This window comes from Lactuca sativa, chromosome 2, assembly GCF_002870075.4.
Source record: "Lactuca sativa cultivar Salinas chromosome 2, Lsat_Salinas_v11, whole genome shotgun sequence".
Lineage (NCBI taxonomy): Eukaryota > Viridiplantae > Streptophyta > Magnoliopsida > Asterales > Asteraceae > Lactuca > Lactuca sativa.
Window position 1 is genome coordinate 230,216,749 of NC_056624.2, and position 16,259 is coordinate 230,233,007.

At 41.1% G+C, this 16,259-nt stretch overlaps 2 protein-coding genes across 2 annotated transcripts; one reads left to right on the forward strand and one right to left on the reverse strand.

Moving 5' to 3' along the window:
- The first annotated feature begins 1,197 nt into the window (after positions 1-1,197).
- LOC111888464 (uncharacterized protein At3g49140) lies at positions 1,198-4,193 on the forward strand. The gene is made up of 10 exons (XM_023884634.3): positions 1,198-1,419; positions 1,653-1,845; positions 2,081-2,183; positions 2,271-2,338; positions 2,431-2,604; positions 2,690-2,815; positions 2,929-3,255; positions 3,523-3,675; positions 3,772-3,867; positions 3,944-4,193. The coding sequence occupies exons 1-10, from the start codon at positions 1,319-1,321 to the stop codon at positions 4,046-4,048; spliced, it is 1,446 nt and encodes a 481-aa protein (XP_023740402.1). The 5' UTR covers positions 1,198-1,318; the 3' UTR covers positions 4,049-4,193.
- LOC111888465 (protein SAR DEFICIENT 4) lies at positions 4,027-5,420 on the reverse strand. The gene has a single exon (XM_023884635.3). The coding sequence runs from the start codon at positions 5,216-5,218 to the stop codon at positions 4,199-4,201; it is 1,020 nt and encodes a 339-aa protein (XP_023740403.1). The 5' UTR covers positions 5,219-5,420; the 3' UTR covers positions 4,027-4,198.
- Between the last annotated feature and the right edge of the window lie 10,839 nt (positions 5,421-16,259).

Consider the following 16,259-nt stretch of genomic DNA (forward strand, 5'->3'; position numbering starts at 1 on the left):
GATAGAAATTTATTTATGTATAAATGGTAACCATATTTATCAAAACTAGCTTACAGCTAAAAGTTAGAATTTGTAGTTTTTGTAATGAAATTATTAAGTAATTGTATATTTTGAAATATATACATAATAAAAATTTCCAAAAGTTTTTAAAATTCATTTAAAATAGTTTTTGGATTATGAGTTTTTCATATCCTTTCTAATAAATGAATGTTTTTTTTGCCATTTATCATATTCTCATTAAATTTGTTAAATTTTATTTCGTGGTTATTTTAATTTTTTTTTCATATGTCATTTTCTGAGTTTTTTTTTTCTATTTTATTAAATTTCACATAGTATTTTAATGTAATAATTGCAAAAAATATAGTAATAAATAGATATTATTTTCACTAATAAACTTACTTTTAATTTCAAAATTCTCAAAATTAAAGCTAATTAGTTTCTTTTCTTTATTTAAATTATTTGTTTAAATTTAAAAGATAAACAATTACATTATAATAAATCATTATTTTTTTATAAATTCAAAGTTTTCAGATATTTTGACATTTATATTTAATTTTTTTTAATTAACACATGTAATATATGAGTCTCAAAACTAGTATAATAAAAACTTTAAGTTCGTACTGACAAAAAAACCACAAGGTGAAGTGTACACAAATTTTTATTTAGTTCTAGCAAAAAAACCTCAAGTTGAAGCTCAAATTTTTTTATTTCGTTCTAGCAAAGAAACCACATGATGGATCGTAAATCTATGAGATTTAGCTTTTGTTTGTGATGATTAAGGGTTCAATGGAGATGAAGTTTTTGGCATAGTAGTATCAGATCTATTAGAAAAGTGTTGTTAAACCAAGAAGTTGGAGGTTAAATTCCTATGATGGACAAATGTTTAGATTTAAGAATATGAGAAAGATTGTGGACAAATGTTTAGATTTAAGAATATGATTAGGATTGTGTCTTATAGCCATTATAAAATCAAATGAGAAGTCGGTAGATATAATCATAATTGTTAGAAATATATATAATCTCACAAAATTCAAAAGGTATAATTAAGTTGTATAAATTTTCAAACCATTAGCTTTTAGAAATGATTTGATTTTTGTGCTTCCTTTTTAAATTTCAATTTTCCTGTGTCGCGGTAGGTTTTATGGTCTTTTTGCATCCCCAAATAGAATATTCGTAAACAAAAGACACCCATCCTCCTTACGGAAAAAGAACTCTTTTATATATAATCGGATAAAACTGAACCACAATAAAAGAACTCTCCGGTCGACAACGACGATTACGGAATCTTTCTTTCACCGATCTCCAATCGAACACGGAAATGCTGGCAATTGAACCGGCAATCTCCTTCCGTATCCCCGCCGGCCGTTTTGCTCGTGATTGCCGCCTCCTCTCTCACTCCCGCAGCTTCGTCATTCCTTGGTATTGATTTCGTACAAATTAAGCTTTTTTGCTTTATCTTTTGCTGGAAGTAAATTATTTTATTGTCTCTTATAAGCTTTTAAATCTATCTGAATTTGATTATCAGCTGGTAAATGTTGAACATGAGCTTAGCTTGAGCTCATAAATGAACGAGCTTACTAAATTAACGAAAGCTAGAGGATTTTGGGGATAACAGTATTGAAAAGTGTGTTTTGCATTGGTTTTTTTGTCAGCAACAAGATTACGAGAAGGAACAATTTTACGAAGAACATAATTAGAGCTTCGGCGGAGGAGCTTTCAGGTCCAGTGAAACAAGCGAAGCCACAACGGTATCATCCGTCTGAGGACATTTCGGATTCTGAAGAATCGGATGAGAATGGAGACGCTATACTTGGACCTGCTGAAACTAGCAGGACTGTTATTGAGGTAATTCTACCAATATTTTGTTGAAATTTGAAAAGCAGCTTAATTTGGAAATTTCATTGTAGTTAGATCTTTATTAGAGAAATTCAAATGTTAGGATCAAAAATCCCATCCGCCTCCATCTAGAAACATGTGTGGTAACTGGTAAAATAGAACATTTTTTTGATCATCCCTGCACTGAAGATGTCCCATCACATATGAATGTATGATATTGATTGCAAACATGTCATTTTGTCAGGTAAACAGCAAAGCAATGCTTATGTTCTCAGGTCTGATAGGTGATGGAGGCCATGAGAATATCTTCTGGCCAGATTTGCCTTATGTAACTGATGAACATGGAAGTAAGTCACACTGTCAATATCCCCCTATCATATTTGATAATGTTAACCAATCTTTGTACTAAATTACTTGTTATAAATGCCTCTCAGATATATATTTCCGAGTGAAAAACGATGAAGACATTCTTCAAACTCTTACTTCCGAGGATACCCTTGTAGTAAGGAACTTGAATTTAAGGGTTTAGATTTCAGTTAAGACCGTTGAATTGAATCCAATTTCAAGTTAATTAATGAATCAAACTCAATGCAGCAAGTCATAATAGGCTTAGATACAACTGAAATGGTGAGTGAGATGGAGTTGATAGGTCAATTAGAGTCAGATTTCGATATGGAGGAAATTGATGATGAAGATAGTGGATCTGATGATGATGATGATGATGACAACGATGAGGATGAAGACGATGACAGTGGTGGATATGAAAATGTGATGGTTTCATTTCTTTATTTGTTTTTCTCTCACATCAAAAACGGTTACTATAATCGTTATTTATCATGCCTACATTTCATAGGAATGGGTTTCGCTTCTAGAAGATGAGGAAGATGATGAGGATTCTGATGGATCCCTTGGTGACTGGGCAAAATTGGAAACCATGCGGTCTTCCCATCCAATGCATTTTGCCAAACAGATGGCAGAGGTAAGAAGGGGTTGTTTTGTTTGTACTTTAAAAGGCTTTATATGGGTTAAGCACTTAATCTGGACGATTATATTTAATAAAATTTGATGTTTTTGGGTAAAATCCTTTCTCAGTTTGTATCCGATGATCCGGTTGATTACATGGACCAGCCTCCAGCTGGTCTTGCGATTCAAGGGCTTCTAAGATCTGCATTTGTTGAAGATAATTCTGTAATCAACAAACAGATTTTTGATGACCAATCTAACAATGAAGAAGAAAATCAAATCTCAGAAGAAGAAGAAGAAGAAGATTTAGGTGTTGTGAATGGCCATAGGCATTCATCTCAAGATGATTTGAATGCAGAACAGGAACTACAGAAAGATCAAGTCTCAGGAAATGGGACTTCATACTATAAGCTAGAGATGGTCAAAATCCATTTGATCTCAGCACATGGGAATCAGGTATTTTGGGATATTGATATTACATATTTGGTCCTTGAGTATAGATCTCTTAAAGTTGTCTTGCAATGTTGGTCCTTATTTGAGGTTTTTATGACATTTTTAGTCCCTATTCCAAGTAAGATGACAGTTTGCGAAAATTCGGGGACCGAAAATCTCCAAATAACTTGAAACAGGGACCAAAAACATAGTATAAGAGAACCTCAATAAGGACCAAAATTGCAAAAAACAGCTATACTTAGGGCCAAAAATATAAAATATGTTTTACAGACTTTTGTTGAAGTGGAAGATTTTAGAAGGGCACGACCCGATGCTATTGCGCATTCAGCTGCAAAAATCATATCTCGTCTCAAATCTGGTGGAGAAAAGACAACAATAGCCCTTAAATCGTTGTGTTGGCGATGTAAGGGTATTCAAGTGGAGGTAACACATATTTGCTTCATCTTTAAACATTCTAGAAGATTCTTTATAATAATTGTTGTGTGTGAGGAAGATGATAATGTGTGCAACTAATGACAGGAGGTAGCTGTTATTGGCGTTGACAGTTTGGGATTCGATGTAAGAGTTTGTTCTGGAAGACAAGTTCAAACATTGCGCTTTGCATTTAAAAAGAAGGTAAATTACCAACTTCTCCTAAATTTAAGTTATACTAAAAAAGACATGTAACAACATCACTTTTTGGGTTATGCAGGCCTCTTCGGAGTACAGTGCAGAGAGACAGTTGAATAATCTACTATTTCCAAGAATCCCAGGCAAGCAACAGAAGCAGAAAGAAGCACATCAAACAGAACTCTAATAAAAATCGTAGGCAAACCTTTGTGCTTATTGTGTACATAGCAAGCCATTTTTTGCTGCTTGTTTTCATCATTCTTTATAATCTACAAAGATTGTAAGCCAACACTTTAACAATCATCTAATTTTATTGTATTGTTGTTGTATCATGTCATTAATTACTCCGTTTGGTTGTTATGGTCTCGTATACTAATTGAGCACTCAACAGATCTACAACGGCTGACCCAACTGATACAAACACAGTATTCTCGATTTCCTCTTTTCTCCCAATCTTCTCCCCTTTAATCAACCCTACCAGATCACCTGCAACTTCATCTTCCTTCATCACGCCTCTCTCAAACGCTCCCACCAACTCTCCGGCCTCCACCAACGCCGCTTCATTGTCCACAAAAACCCTACCTCTCTTCACAGCTTCATCATCACATTCCATCATCGACGGCTTATACGATCCAACCAGATCCAAATGCGCTCCTGCCTTCAACCACTTCCCCAAAACCAGCGGCGTCTCGGAATTCGTCGCACAGCTCACTATATCCGCCATTGCCGCCGCCGGAGCTATATCTTCACAAACTTCAAACCGTACGCCTTCCATTCCGCTTTCCTTACCGATTTCTTCCACCAGTTTTTTCGATTTTTGTGAAGTTCGGTTCCAGATCATGACATGATTGATGCCCGGGCGTGTTGTTAGGTGAGCTTTGATCAAGTGCGGAGCTAACGATCCGGCGCCGACAGATAGCAAAACTCGAGAGTTTTTGTTGGAGAGATAGTGTGAGGCGACGGCGGAGACACATGCTGTACGGCGGAGAGTGAGTTCGGTTCCGTCCATTGATGCTAGGGTTTCGCCGGTGACGGAGTTGAAGAGGACGTAACTGGCATGGACTCCAGGTAGGTTTAGGGCGGAGTTGTTGGGATGGGTTGTGACTAGTTTGACGCCGATGTAGGGGAGGGTCGTTGAGGAGAGAGACCATGAGGGCATGAGGAGGAGGGTGGATGACGAGGACGTTTGGTGCGAATGGCGAATCGGGGATTGGATTACGGAGGAGGCAGCAGCGAGAGATGTTTGGAGGTGGTTAATTAGGGATCGGTAGGGGAGAACTGACCGGATTGTCGGTGCGTCGATGAAGATCGGCGATCTGCCGGCGGAGGGACTGATATTGCCGATCATGGTCGCCATTGACGATAGAGCCAACAACTAACACAGCATTCGTATTTGTAGAGAAAGTACCCATACCGTAGCTTGACTTGTGGATTATTTCGTAGTCAATAGTCGCCGTCCATTTCCATGCATAGGAGAAACAAAAATAGTAAATGATAAAGAGACATTAATTTTAGCCTTTTTAGGGCTAAGTAAAATGAATATTTATCATAACGAAAACAAATCTACCTTTAAAAACTTATATTATGGTTTTGAAAAATAAATGGCCTATCGACATTTCTTAATTAAATTAAATTTAGATAATATAATTCCTTTTTGAGCTCTAGTTGGAGTCCCAACTGTAATCGAGCAATTAATTTTTTATCTTAATTATTAAGTTTGAGTTTGTGTACAAATATGAGAAACCTGTAACGAATCGAATCGAGTTCTAACTTTAAAAAAAAAAAAGCTGCCTTCGATTCTTATTCCTTTTTTCAAACACTATACATGCTTCTGTTGATGGAGCTTGAATTCAACTTGAATTATTGAATATATATTTTATAGATGATTTCAAAGTATTTGAATTATTTCTATTGATCATTAGTTATTGTCTTTTTTTTAGAATGAGATTTTTATTAAAAATGGATAATACACTCAAAGGGTAACATAGTTTAAATTATATACATATTTAGGCATTTATGTTTTTTATTTTGTATATATATGATCATTAAGTTTGATGACCATATGTGTATAAAGACAAAAATACAAGTGGCTAAACGTGTATAAAAAACATAAATGACTAAATATGTACACAATCTAAACTATGTTATCCTTTGAGTGTATTATCCCTATTAAAAAAGAAAGAACATGAATATCAAGAAACTAGCCAAAACAAATAGGCATCAAATAATAGCTAAAAGGTTTTAAAGTCACCCAATCCGGTTAATATATTTTTTTAGGCCTAGCATTACACCAAAAGATAGTTTGAGTAACAAATTTATCGAATAAGTTTGCAACCCTCTGATTAGAAGAAATTTTTTTTGAGCAATTCTAAAGTTCTAAATGTGCCACCAAAGAGAAAATAAAACACCTTCCAACTAAGTTTTCACCACTCCAAAGTAATATAGAGAAGAGAACCAAAGGAACCAATCTTCATAATAAGAAATGTGATCATCAAGGCTCCACAATCTAAATAGCTGCACCCGAAGCTCCATAGAAAACTAACAAGAAAAAAACAGATGGTTGTTGTTTTCAATATACGTATCACATAAAGGGCATTGCAGGGAAGGAACATCCAAACCCCTAAAATCAAGGTTATACCGAGTGGGAAGCTTATCCAGAGAAAAAATACCACAAAAACACATTAACCTTGATAGGCACCAAGTTACACCAACTAGTCGAGGACGTAGAAATCGGGAGAGAATTCTCATCCAATACCTTGTCGACGCCACAAAAAACTCCCTCACTCCAGACCAGACCCACCTATCACAAGCAACCAATAAGAAAATCGAACCAAGAAACTCTAAAAAACACTCCCATTGGAGGCTCTCCGCTCCCCCCCAAAGAGACTCACGAAACGAATCAAGCAAAGAACCTTGCTCCATTTTAGCTTGAATTGCCACTTGCTTGTCTAACTCTAGATTAAAAAGTCTTGGGAATTGACTTTTTAAATAAGACCCTCCTATCCAAGATGTCGTCCCATAAAGAAGTTAAGGAGCCATTTCCAATCTTCTTATTACAAAACTATAACAAATTAAAGCCTTTATCTCTCAACTGAAACACAGATCTCAAAATATCAATCCAAATAGAACTCCTCCTCGAGGGCAAAAGATTACCAATATAAGCCTTATCACCATGAATAGGCTTAACAACTTCTGCCCAAAAAGAAAAAGGATTAATAAAAACCGTCAAACCCACATGAACAGAAGAGCTCTATTTAAAACAAAAATATTACTAACACCCAAACATCCATGTTTTTTCTAAGCTAACAATTTTTTTCCAACTAGTCCAAGCCATCTTTTATTCTTCCGACTCAACACCAAGGAAGAATTTGTTACGCATAGCTTCAAAAGTGTTCAAGATACCAATAAGAGCATTATACAAAAACATAGAAAAAGTAGGAAGAGAACCCAACATTGACTTAATCAAAGTCAATCTACCAGTCACATAAAGGGTTTTAACTTTGTATTTGGAAAGTTTAGCCATCGCTTTCAAAATAATCCCATCTAACCCGAGAGTTTATTCATATTACCTCCCACTATAAAAAATAAGGTGAGGAAAAGGAGTGAAACACCCATTGCCAGATACTTTTTTCCATCCCTTCATGTTGTTTTAATTGAGGTTTGGCCATTCACTTTAGGCGTACTAGCCTTGTACATCGGGCGTAAGTCATCAAATGAGACAAGGAGGAGGAAGGAGTACGTTGAGTGTACATGTGAGTACGCCAGGCGTACTCGTATAGTTCCTAAACCCTAAATTTTAGGGTTGTTGCCCATATTTAATCACATTTATGCCCCCTTGGATATCCTCTCATCCAGCCTCCATTCCCACTAAACCCTAAAACCAAACCCTAGCTTGTGTATGAGATATTTGAGGCTTGGAAAGTGATTATGGAGTGTTTGGTGCTAGAAGGAAGATCATTCAAGAGTTGGTGGTGCATTCTAGCTTGTAGATCCGGAAACTTCATCTTCTTGTGCACCTTTTCAAGGTATAAAGTTCAAACCTTGGGACTTATGTTGTTAGATCTTGTTTTGTATAGTATTATGTTTCGTTTTGTCCCAAAGCTTTGACCTTTGTGAGTATGGAGTACTATAGAGCTATTAAGTCGTTCTTTTGGCATTCTAAGACGTCTAAAGTCATAAAAGTGTTAGCTTGGCCATTTCCTTTATTCCATGCAAGAGATATGGGTCTTTAATGAAGTAAAAAGTTAGGATTTTAGGTTTTAGCTCCTTGTAGCCATTCAAAGGCTTAAAGTCAGAGACTTTATGGATTAAGACATTTTTAGGGCTAGATCTGAGTTTAGAATGAATGTATTAATAATTATTGATTAAGACGTTTAAGGAGATTTTGATATCTGCTTACGTCCGCTGAACGTACACCTGGCTACGCCCCAGCGTAACCAAATTCGAGCTTGTCCATCCTGCCTTGCGTTTTACACCCCGTGTAGAGTGGGTACGTCAAGCGTACTTGTCATGGGTTGACCGCTGACTTCCGTTGACTTTGACCACTTGTATCGTAGATGGATTGTGAGGGGTTTGTAGGGGCAAAATGGTCTTTTACTCTAAGTATAGGCTAGACTTGTCTTAGGCTTAGTAGTGTGTGGGGGAAATACTTTAATTATTAATTAAGGTTAACTAGTGTATTTAATTGGGTGGAGTCTAGTTTTGACAGTTCGGGTGTGAGTTATGTAACGTCCGGGTTTCAGGGCTAAGCATTTTTGACAATGTAATAGTCTAGGTCAACTCTTGTAACTCTTTTTGAAGTAATAAAGATCAAATATTTGAGTATTATGTTAATTATGTGTATTTATGTGCTTATTATTTAATTATAAATGTATAACTAATAAAGAATAAAAATAAGCGTCAAAATTAAAGTGTGAGATAAGCCCGATATCTTTATATAAAGTTGCAGTGGTCGAAACAAAGATTTCGGGGTTATAAAGAACGCCGAAATCCGAGTTATAACGAAGAAGTTATGACCCGTCGAAGTTTCGCGACAGAATCGGCACGATACCGGGAAGCGTAAATAGTGAATTTACGATAGAGCGAGATTTAGCTTTAGCGCTCTAAACAAAATTCGTAGAATATGTTAAACTAAGAGCGTCGATAAAAAGAACGCCCAAATCTGACTTCGTATGAAGAAGTTATGATTTTTCGAAGTTTCGGATTAACACTGTACAGCCCGAAATTCGAATATTAGATCGAGCGGTTTTTAGCCAACCCGACCTGAACGAGAATTGAAGATCTCGTTAAGAGTAGCGTAACAAGAAAAAGATGGGCGAAAACGGACGTCGGATGAAGAAGTTATGAGAATTTAACGGACCAATCTTGTCCCGGCCTATTAATAATATAACTTCTAAAATAGAGTCAAAATTAGCCGACGGAGTCTAAACGAAAGTTGTATAGTACGTTCCCACCTTCCCGTGGATATAAAGAACGTCGAAAACAGAGCTCGTATGTGAATGTTATGATTTTTAGAAGTCGGAGTATGAATTTGCGAAATCTGTTGCGAGATGGTGACGTGGCTCAATTAGGGTCGTCGCTTGCTGAACAGGGAGTTTCTTTGGATGATGACACGTCACCCTCGCTTACGCCCCGCGTCCGAAGTCAGTACGCTCCGCGTACCCTCGCCCTTATCCGTTCGAGACCGAGTGCGAGCCAGCTGGATCCACCTGTAACCTTATCCGAACTACGCCCCGCGTAGCCGAGGACTACGCCCAGCGTACGTCCGAGGCCTCGCAGCTATAAAAGGGGGTCGAGGGCAGCCTCATTTTTCACTCCAAAATTCTCTCTCTCTCTCTGATTTCTTTCTCTCTCTAGGGCTCTTAACCTCCCCTAAACCCTAAATAAACCCCTAGCTCCCGAGGGAAGCCCCGAGGCTCCCGGAGTCCCGAGAAAAAGTGTCTTTCGGTTTCGAAACGCTGCTCCAAATAAAGTTATGGTTTTCTTTAAAATCCGTTGTAAGTGAGCTACGCATACGCAATTTTTAATATAGCTTTCAAATAATTATAGTAATGTTATTAGGTCTTTAAAATAATTATTTGGGCTATTATTATAAGTTATATTGAGTGTTATTTAATGCTTATATAATAATAATAATAGCGAGACTATTAATTAGTCGCGGTTAACGTTATACTAAACCCTAGTGGTATTGATACTAGGTTTTATCGAAGGAAAATTGTTTTAAGAGTATCGAAGCGTTGTCCGAGTGCTGAGTCATCACCTTTCAAGTGAGTGCATAGTTACTTTCAGCTTACACATAGATATGAAGTATTTTATATAAATTACGTGTTATGTGTGCATATTATCTGAATACTTGCTATCTATGTTGGATGAACGTTTTCAATGATTTAAACTGTATATGTATTTTATATCTACAAAAATGTTGGGGTAAAACATGGGTAGATGTAATAGGTGATGTGTGATAAAACGATGAGAGGCCTCGATGTTGATGTTGTTGATTCCGTCATCTAGCGGAGTATGGATGACGACCACAAACTCTTCTAGACAATCCAGTGGAACACTAGCAGGCTCGCAACCTGTAGGTGTTTGTGAACGATGTGTTCACCGGTGTACTCCATCCCCCACATGGTTGCCTTTAGGACATTTATTGCTAAGGAATCCCCTTAGCAGTAGTGTCCATCTCGATGATGATCCTTAGGCTAGGTCCCTTATGATAGGTGTTTAGGGACGTAAAGTGAGGATAACGGGAATGGGTAATCGGGTTATTGTTGATTGATGAAATTAATAAACTTATTTATTGTGGGTTGAAAACCCTATGTGCTCACCAGGCTCCCCAGCCTGACCCACACAGTTTCTTGTATTACAAGTAGTGGCGCATGAGCATAGATGTGATGTTTGGATGAGGGATTACGAATATAGGCCTGTAGATATGAAATAATGTAGTAAGGCTTATATTGTATTGTTTATGCTTATGATCTGTATCGATGTAACGACCTGTTTCCGGTATGTTAATTAATTTTGTTTTGGGCTAAGTTTTCAAGAGGGACTCGGCGAGTTATAGCCTGACTCGCCGAGTCGGGTCGCGCATCTTGTGCACGCGGGAGCCGGCGACTCGGCGAGTCCATATCCTGGACTCGGCGAGTCCATCCGTCTGGGTGAAACCCTAACTCCCCGGGTTTTGCTCACTATTTAAACCCCATTATAGCCTCCATCTCGTCACTTTCCCCTGAGAGCACTGTGAGAAACCCTAAACCTTCCTCTTGTGAGCTTATAAGTGATCTTGTTCCATTTTGTGAAGGGGTGAAGAAGGAGAAGAAGAAGGAAGAAAGGAAACGAGTTCTAGTGCCAAGATCCAAGATCAAGTGTGAACTTATTGAGGTATTTTCGGAGTTCTCTTCTGGTTTCATGCTTAAACTTCCATTTGAGCTCTTTTAAGGGCTATTTGAGGCTTGTTCCAAGCTTTATGCTTGCTTGATTGTGTTATTGAGCCGAAATACCTTTGGATCTGAGTGTTGGGGTGTTGAAGAGTCCAGATCCACTGTCTTTTTGGAGTTACATTGCTTATTAGCCATGGATCTACCCTTTTTGTGCATATTTTAGTCTTATTTCCCTCATTCATGTGGTTGTGCACGTAAAGTTGGAAACTTTACGTGGTAAAACAGCTTAATGGACCTAGATCTATCATTTGCATGTGTTGGATTCAAGAGAAATCGAGTAAAAATATGTTGCATGGCGGCGACTCGGCGAGTCGGAAGAACGACTCGACGAGTCAGGTCGCGAGTCCCGAGTTCTTCAGTTTCTTCAGTGTCGAGTGTCCAAGGTGAGTTAGGGAGTGGGCTCAGCGAGTTAAGAGTAGACTCAGTAATGGAGGGACTCGGCGAGTTTGTTCATACAACTCGGCGAGTCCAAGGCAATCTCCTTGAGGATTAAGAACAACTCGTCGAGTCTGTTCATCTGACTCGGCGAGTCGGATGAAGATCATCTGAGTTTTTGGATCCAGAGGATACTCGTCGAGTCGATGCCACACTCGACGAGTAACAGCTGGTAAGAGTTGGACGGAGAGTCTAGGACTCGGCGAGTCGGGTATCCCGACTCGGCGAGTCAGCCCTGAGTAAGTCAACTTTGACCAAGGGTAAAAGAGTCATTTTACCCTGAGTATAGTGCTAGTGATTGATTGAGTATGTTTATGGATTTGTAGCCGAGGAGATTCAGGAGCAGCAGCCGTTAGCTTTCCGAGCCGCACCCTCATCCGCTAGCTTACGAGGTGAGTTTCCTTCCCGTAGGGGCGGGTCTAAGGCCACAATGCCGACCCGTCCAGTTAATAGTAGTTTCCGGACTTCGGTCCGATGTAGTAGTTAGTATGTTTGATGCCTTCGTGGTACAGACATGTCCTATGTGCTATGTGTATGTGTTTATGTTCCGGGCCACGGCCCGATGCAGTATGCAGTATAAATTGTTATGATATGCTATGCTATGCGCAGTCAGTCCCGGACCTCGGTCCGATGCAGGGGACACGGTCCCAGTTAGTTCCGGACTTCGGTCCGATGCAGTCAGTTCCGGACTTCGGTCCGATGCAGTTAGTTCCGGACTTCGGTCCGATGCAGGGGACAAGGTCCCAGTCAGTTCCGGACTTCGGTCCGATGCAGTTTTCCGGGTCCCGACCCGATGCAGTGGGCAAGGCCCAATATGTGTTTATATGTTGTTGTATGGTATGTGGTAAGTTGGGGGAGCTCACTAAGCTTCGTGCTTACAGTTTCAGTTTTGGTTTCAGGTACTTCCGCAAGCAAAGGGAAGAGCTCTGGATGACGGCATCGCACACACCACCGTTTCAGCTTTAGTTGGATTTGATTTAGTTGTTGTTTTGGATATAGCATGTTACATTTTCCGCACAGTACTTTATTATCTTTTGGGACATATCACGCATGGTTTATCTATATGATACTCTAATTATAGTTTTGATGGTATTAAAAACGAAATTTTTGGGTCGTATTTTTGGGTCGTTACAAGTTGGTATCAGAGCCCTGGTTTGAGGGATTCGGATACACTCTCGGGTGTATCTGAACTCAAACTAAAGGGAAATAAAAGATTTTTAATAAAACGTTTTTACAAAAGAATTTTGAAAACACTTAGAAGGAAAAGAATTGTTTTAAGAAAAAGGTGTGTGCATGCGGTCAACCGAGCTCAAGTAAGTACTCCCAAATTATCCATACAAGTTATTTGTTCAGTTTCAGTTTCAGTTGAATAGCATGCTAGTATAGGACTAAGGATCTAGGAGGATGCCTTATGTGTTACAGCTTTATGAGTATTGCATGCTAGTATTGAGTAGACAGCAGTAGGATAGCCTGTTTAGGTTATGCCTGATAGTGTGAGCTTAGCATCCTATGCTAGTGCAATTTCTTGTTATAAGAATAGCTTGCGTGAGTCTGTTTCCCTTGTCCGAATGCTGCTTGCTTTGTGCTTAGTGGGATTCCGAGTAATGGGAGTTAGCCATTAGGTGGACACGTCACACCACATGTAATCAGGTTTGAATAATCCCAGAGTGCTGGAACTGGCCCTACTGCACAGCTCTTGTTTGAGTCCAACCGTTGTAGGGACGGATCTTTTACTTGAAGGATTATCCGATCCTCATCACATGTGATGGTGTTCAGGTGATGGCTAACTGGCAGTGCAAGGAGACCTACAGCAGCTGAGGACCAGTCGTATTGAGCTCGAGTTTTCTCTAGGGCAAGCCTAGGGAGAGAGTAGCAGAAAATAGCAGCGGTAGAAGTGACTTGGGGAAGTCGAGGCAGTTCTTGAGGAAAGTACGGATAGATGTGGAAGGTAGTAGGGGCCCATACTACTGGAAACAGAGGATCCGTACTCGAATCAAGGAAGGCCAAGATTAGACCAGGAAGCTAGTAGTCGTATTATGATCCCTTGAAATATTCTGATGTTGTTATGATATGTTTCAGAATGGTAGTTTTGCGTCCGAGGCCAGCAGCCGGCAGTTCAGATGCCGGAGGAGGATCAGGATCGGGATCCGACCCGGAGGTCGGACAGATGGATGAGCAGACCAGAGAGTTCCTTTCTTCTGAGATTACTCGCATCATACTTGAGCAGACTCCTGTGATCTTCGGTTCGATTAAGGAGGGCATTTTGGAGATGATGGATGAGAGACTGAGTACCTTCCGTACTGAGATGGCGGCCGTGATGGGGTCGCGCACACTCACTTTCAGGGAGTTCAGGGCGTGCGGGGCTCCTGACTACCACAGGGCACGGGACCCCATAGCGAGTACCAGGTGGTTGGCGGATGTGGCCAACGCATTCCGCACTAGCAAATGTCCCGAGGGGGACAAGGTCAGATTGGCGTCCTGTCTCCTGAAGGACAGGGCACGTGACTGGTGGGAGGAGGTAGGACATACCATCGGGGATGATGCGGCATTGGATGCCATGACCTGGGCTGATTTTTCTACCAGGTTCAGAGCGGAGTTCGCACCGGTCATTGAGGTGCAACAGTTAGCCAGGGAGTTCCAGGATCTTACCCAGACTACCGAGACAGTGGCGGAGATCACCGCCAAGTTCAGGGAGCGGGCCCTTCTTGTTCCTCAGTATGCAGCAGACGAGGAGATGAAGAAGGCCCGTTATCACGAGATGTTGCGGAGCGACATTCGTATGTTTGTGAGCCGGTCCAGTTGCAAAACACTGGACGACATGATTGCTAGAGCCAGAGAGAGGGAGATTGATCTCGAGATGGAGAGGAAGAGGAAACCGGAGGCGGTTTCGGGTGCAGGCAGTGTGGGCAAAAAGCCCAAGGTTTCAGATCACAGGTCCAGGGGTCAGCAGAGCCACGGTCGATGTGGCAAGTGTTGGAGGTTGCACGAGGGGGCGTGCAAGGCAGGGAGTTCCGGCTGCTACAAGTGCGGTCGGACCGGGCATATGAGTAGGGATTGTACGGCCCCTGCCACTACGGTTACAGCATCGGATCTGATTTGCTTTCAGTGCAATCAGAGGGGACACAAAAGGTCCCAGTGTCCCAGATTAGCTGCAGCAGGGAAGGTGCATGCACCCGCCCCTGCTACTTTGAGGATCACAGATGGCCGTCAGGGCCGAGCTGATGCGCCGGTGGCGAAGAGCAGGGCATTTCAGATGACAGCAGAGGAGGCGCGAGCGACTCCTGATGTGGTGACGGGTATGTATATTTCTTTCATCTCTTAATTATTAATATATCGTTTGAATATTATTTGATGGTACGCTTTATTTAGGGTCGTTCTCGGTGAACGGCATCCCTGCTTTGGTATTGTTTGACTCGGGGGCCACCCGATCATTTGTATCGCTTGCGCTTAGCAAGAGATTTAGCAGAGCTCCGGGGGAACTGGATTGTCCGTTAGAGGTTGAGATAGCAGATGATAGGACCGTGAGGGTCGACAAAGTATATAGAGGGTGTTCCCTTCAGATATTTGAGGAGCAGTTTTTAGTGGATTTGGTTCCGATTCCCCTGCGCGGGAATAAAGTTCTTGTGGGAATGGATTGGCTAAGCCCCAATGGGGCGGTGATTGATTGTGAGCTTCAGCTAGTGAGGGTTCGCACTCCCAGTGGGGGAGAGATAGTGGTTCAGGGCGAGAGGCCCCAGCGAGGATTGACCTTCTGCTCTGCCGCTAGGGCGAGGCGCTACGTTCAGCAGGGCTGCGCCGGTTATGTAGCCTACGTCTTGGATGCCCGGGATAAGGGCAAGACGACGATCGATGATGTTCCTATTGTTCGAGATTACCCGGATGTGTTTCCCGAGGATTTGCCGGGGATACCTCCTGAGAGGCAGGTTGAGTTCAGGATCGATCTGGTTCCTGGTGCGGCTCCGATAGCCAAAGCACCATATCGACTTGCTCCCCCTGAGATGCAGGAGTTGTCTACACAGCTTCAGGAGCTGTTAGACAAGGGTTTCATTCGACCGAGCAGTTCGCCTTGGGGAGCGCCGATCTTATTTGTGAGGAAGAAAGACGGGTCGCATCGGATGTGTATTGATTACCGGGAGTTGAACAAGGTAACGGTGAAGAACCGTTACCCACTTCCGAGGATAGATGACTTGTTTGATCAGCTCCAGGGAGCGTCTTGGTTCTCCAAGATCGACCTACGCTCCGGTTACCACCAGATGAGGGTCAGGGATGAGGATGTACAGAAGACTGCTTTCAGGACCCGGTATGGTCATTATGAGTTTGTGGTGATGCCATTTGGGCTCACCAATGCCCCAGCCGCGTTCATGGATCTCATGAACCGCGTGTGTAGACCGATGCTGGATCGGTCAGTGATAGTGTTCATCGATGACATCTTGGTGTATTCCAAAACGCAGGGACAGCACGAGGAGCACCTGCGGGAGGTGTTGGAGACTTTGAGGAGGGAGAGACTGTTCGCTAAGTTCTCCAAGT

Coding starts and splice junctions, on each gene's coding strand:
- LOC111888464 (XM_023884634.3), top strand. CDS start 1,319: ATGCTGGCAATTGAACCGGCAATCTCCTTCCGTATCCCCGCCGGCCGT. Junction 1,420..1,652: donor CGCAGCTTCGTCATTCCTTG/GTATTGATTTCG, acceptor TTTTTTTGTCAG/CAACAAGATTACGAGAAGGA. Junction 2,816..2,928: donor TTGCCAAACAGATGGCAGAG/GTAAGAAGGGGT, acceptor ATCCTTTCTCAG/TTTGTATCCGATGATCCGGT.
- LOC111888465 (XM_023884635.3), bottom strand. CDS start 5,218: ATGGCGACCATGATCGGCAATATCAGTCCCTCCGCCGGCAGATCGCCG.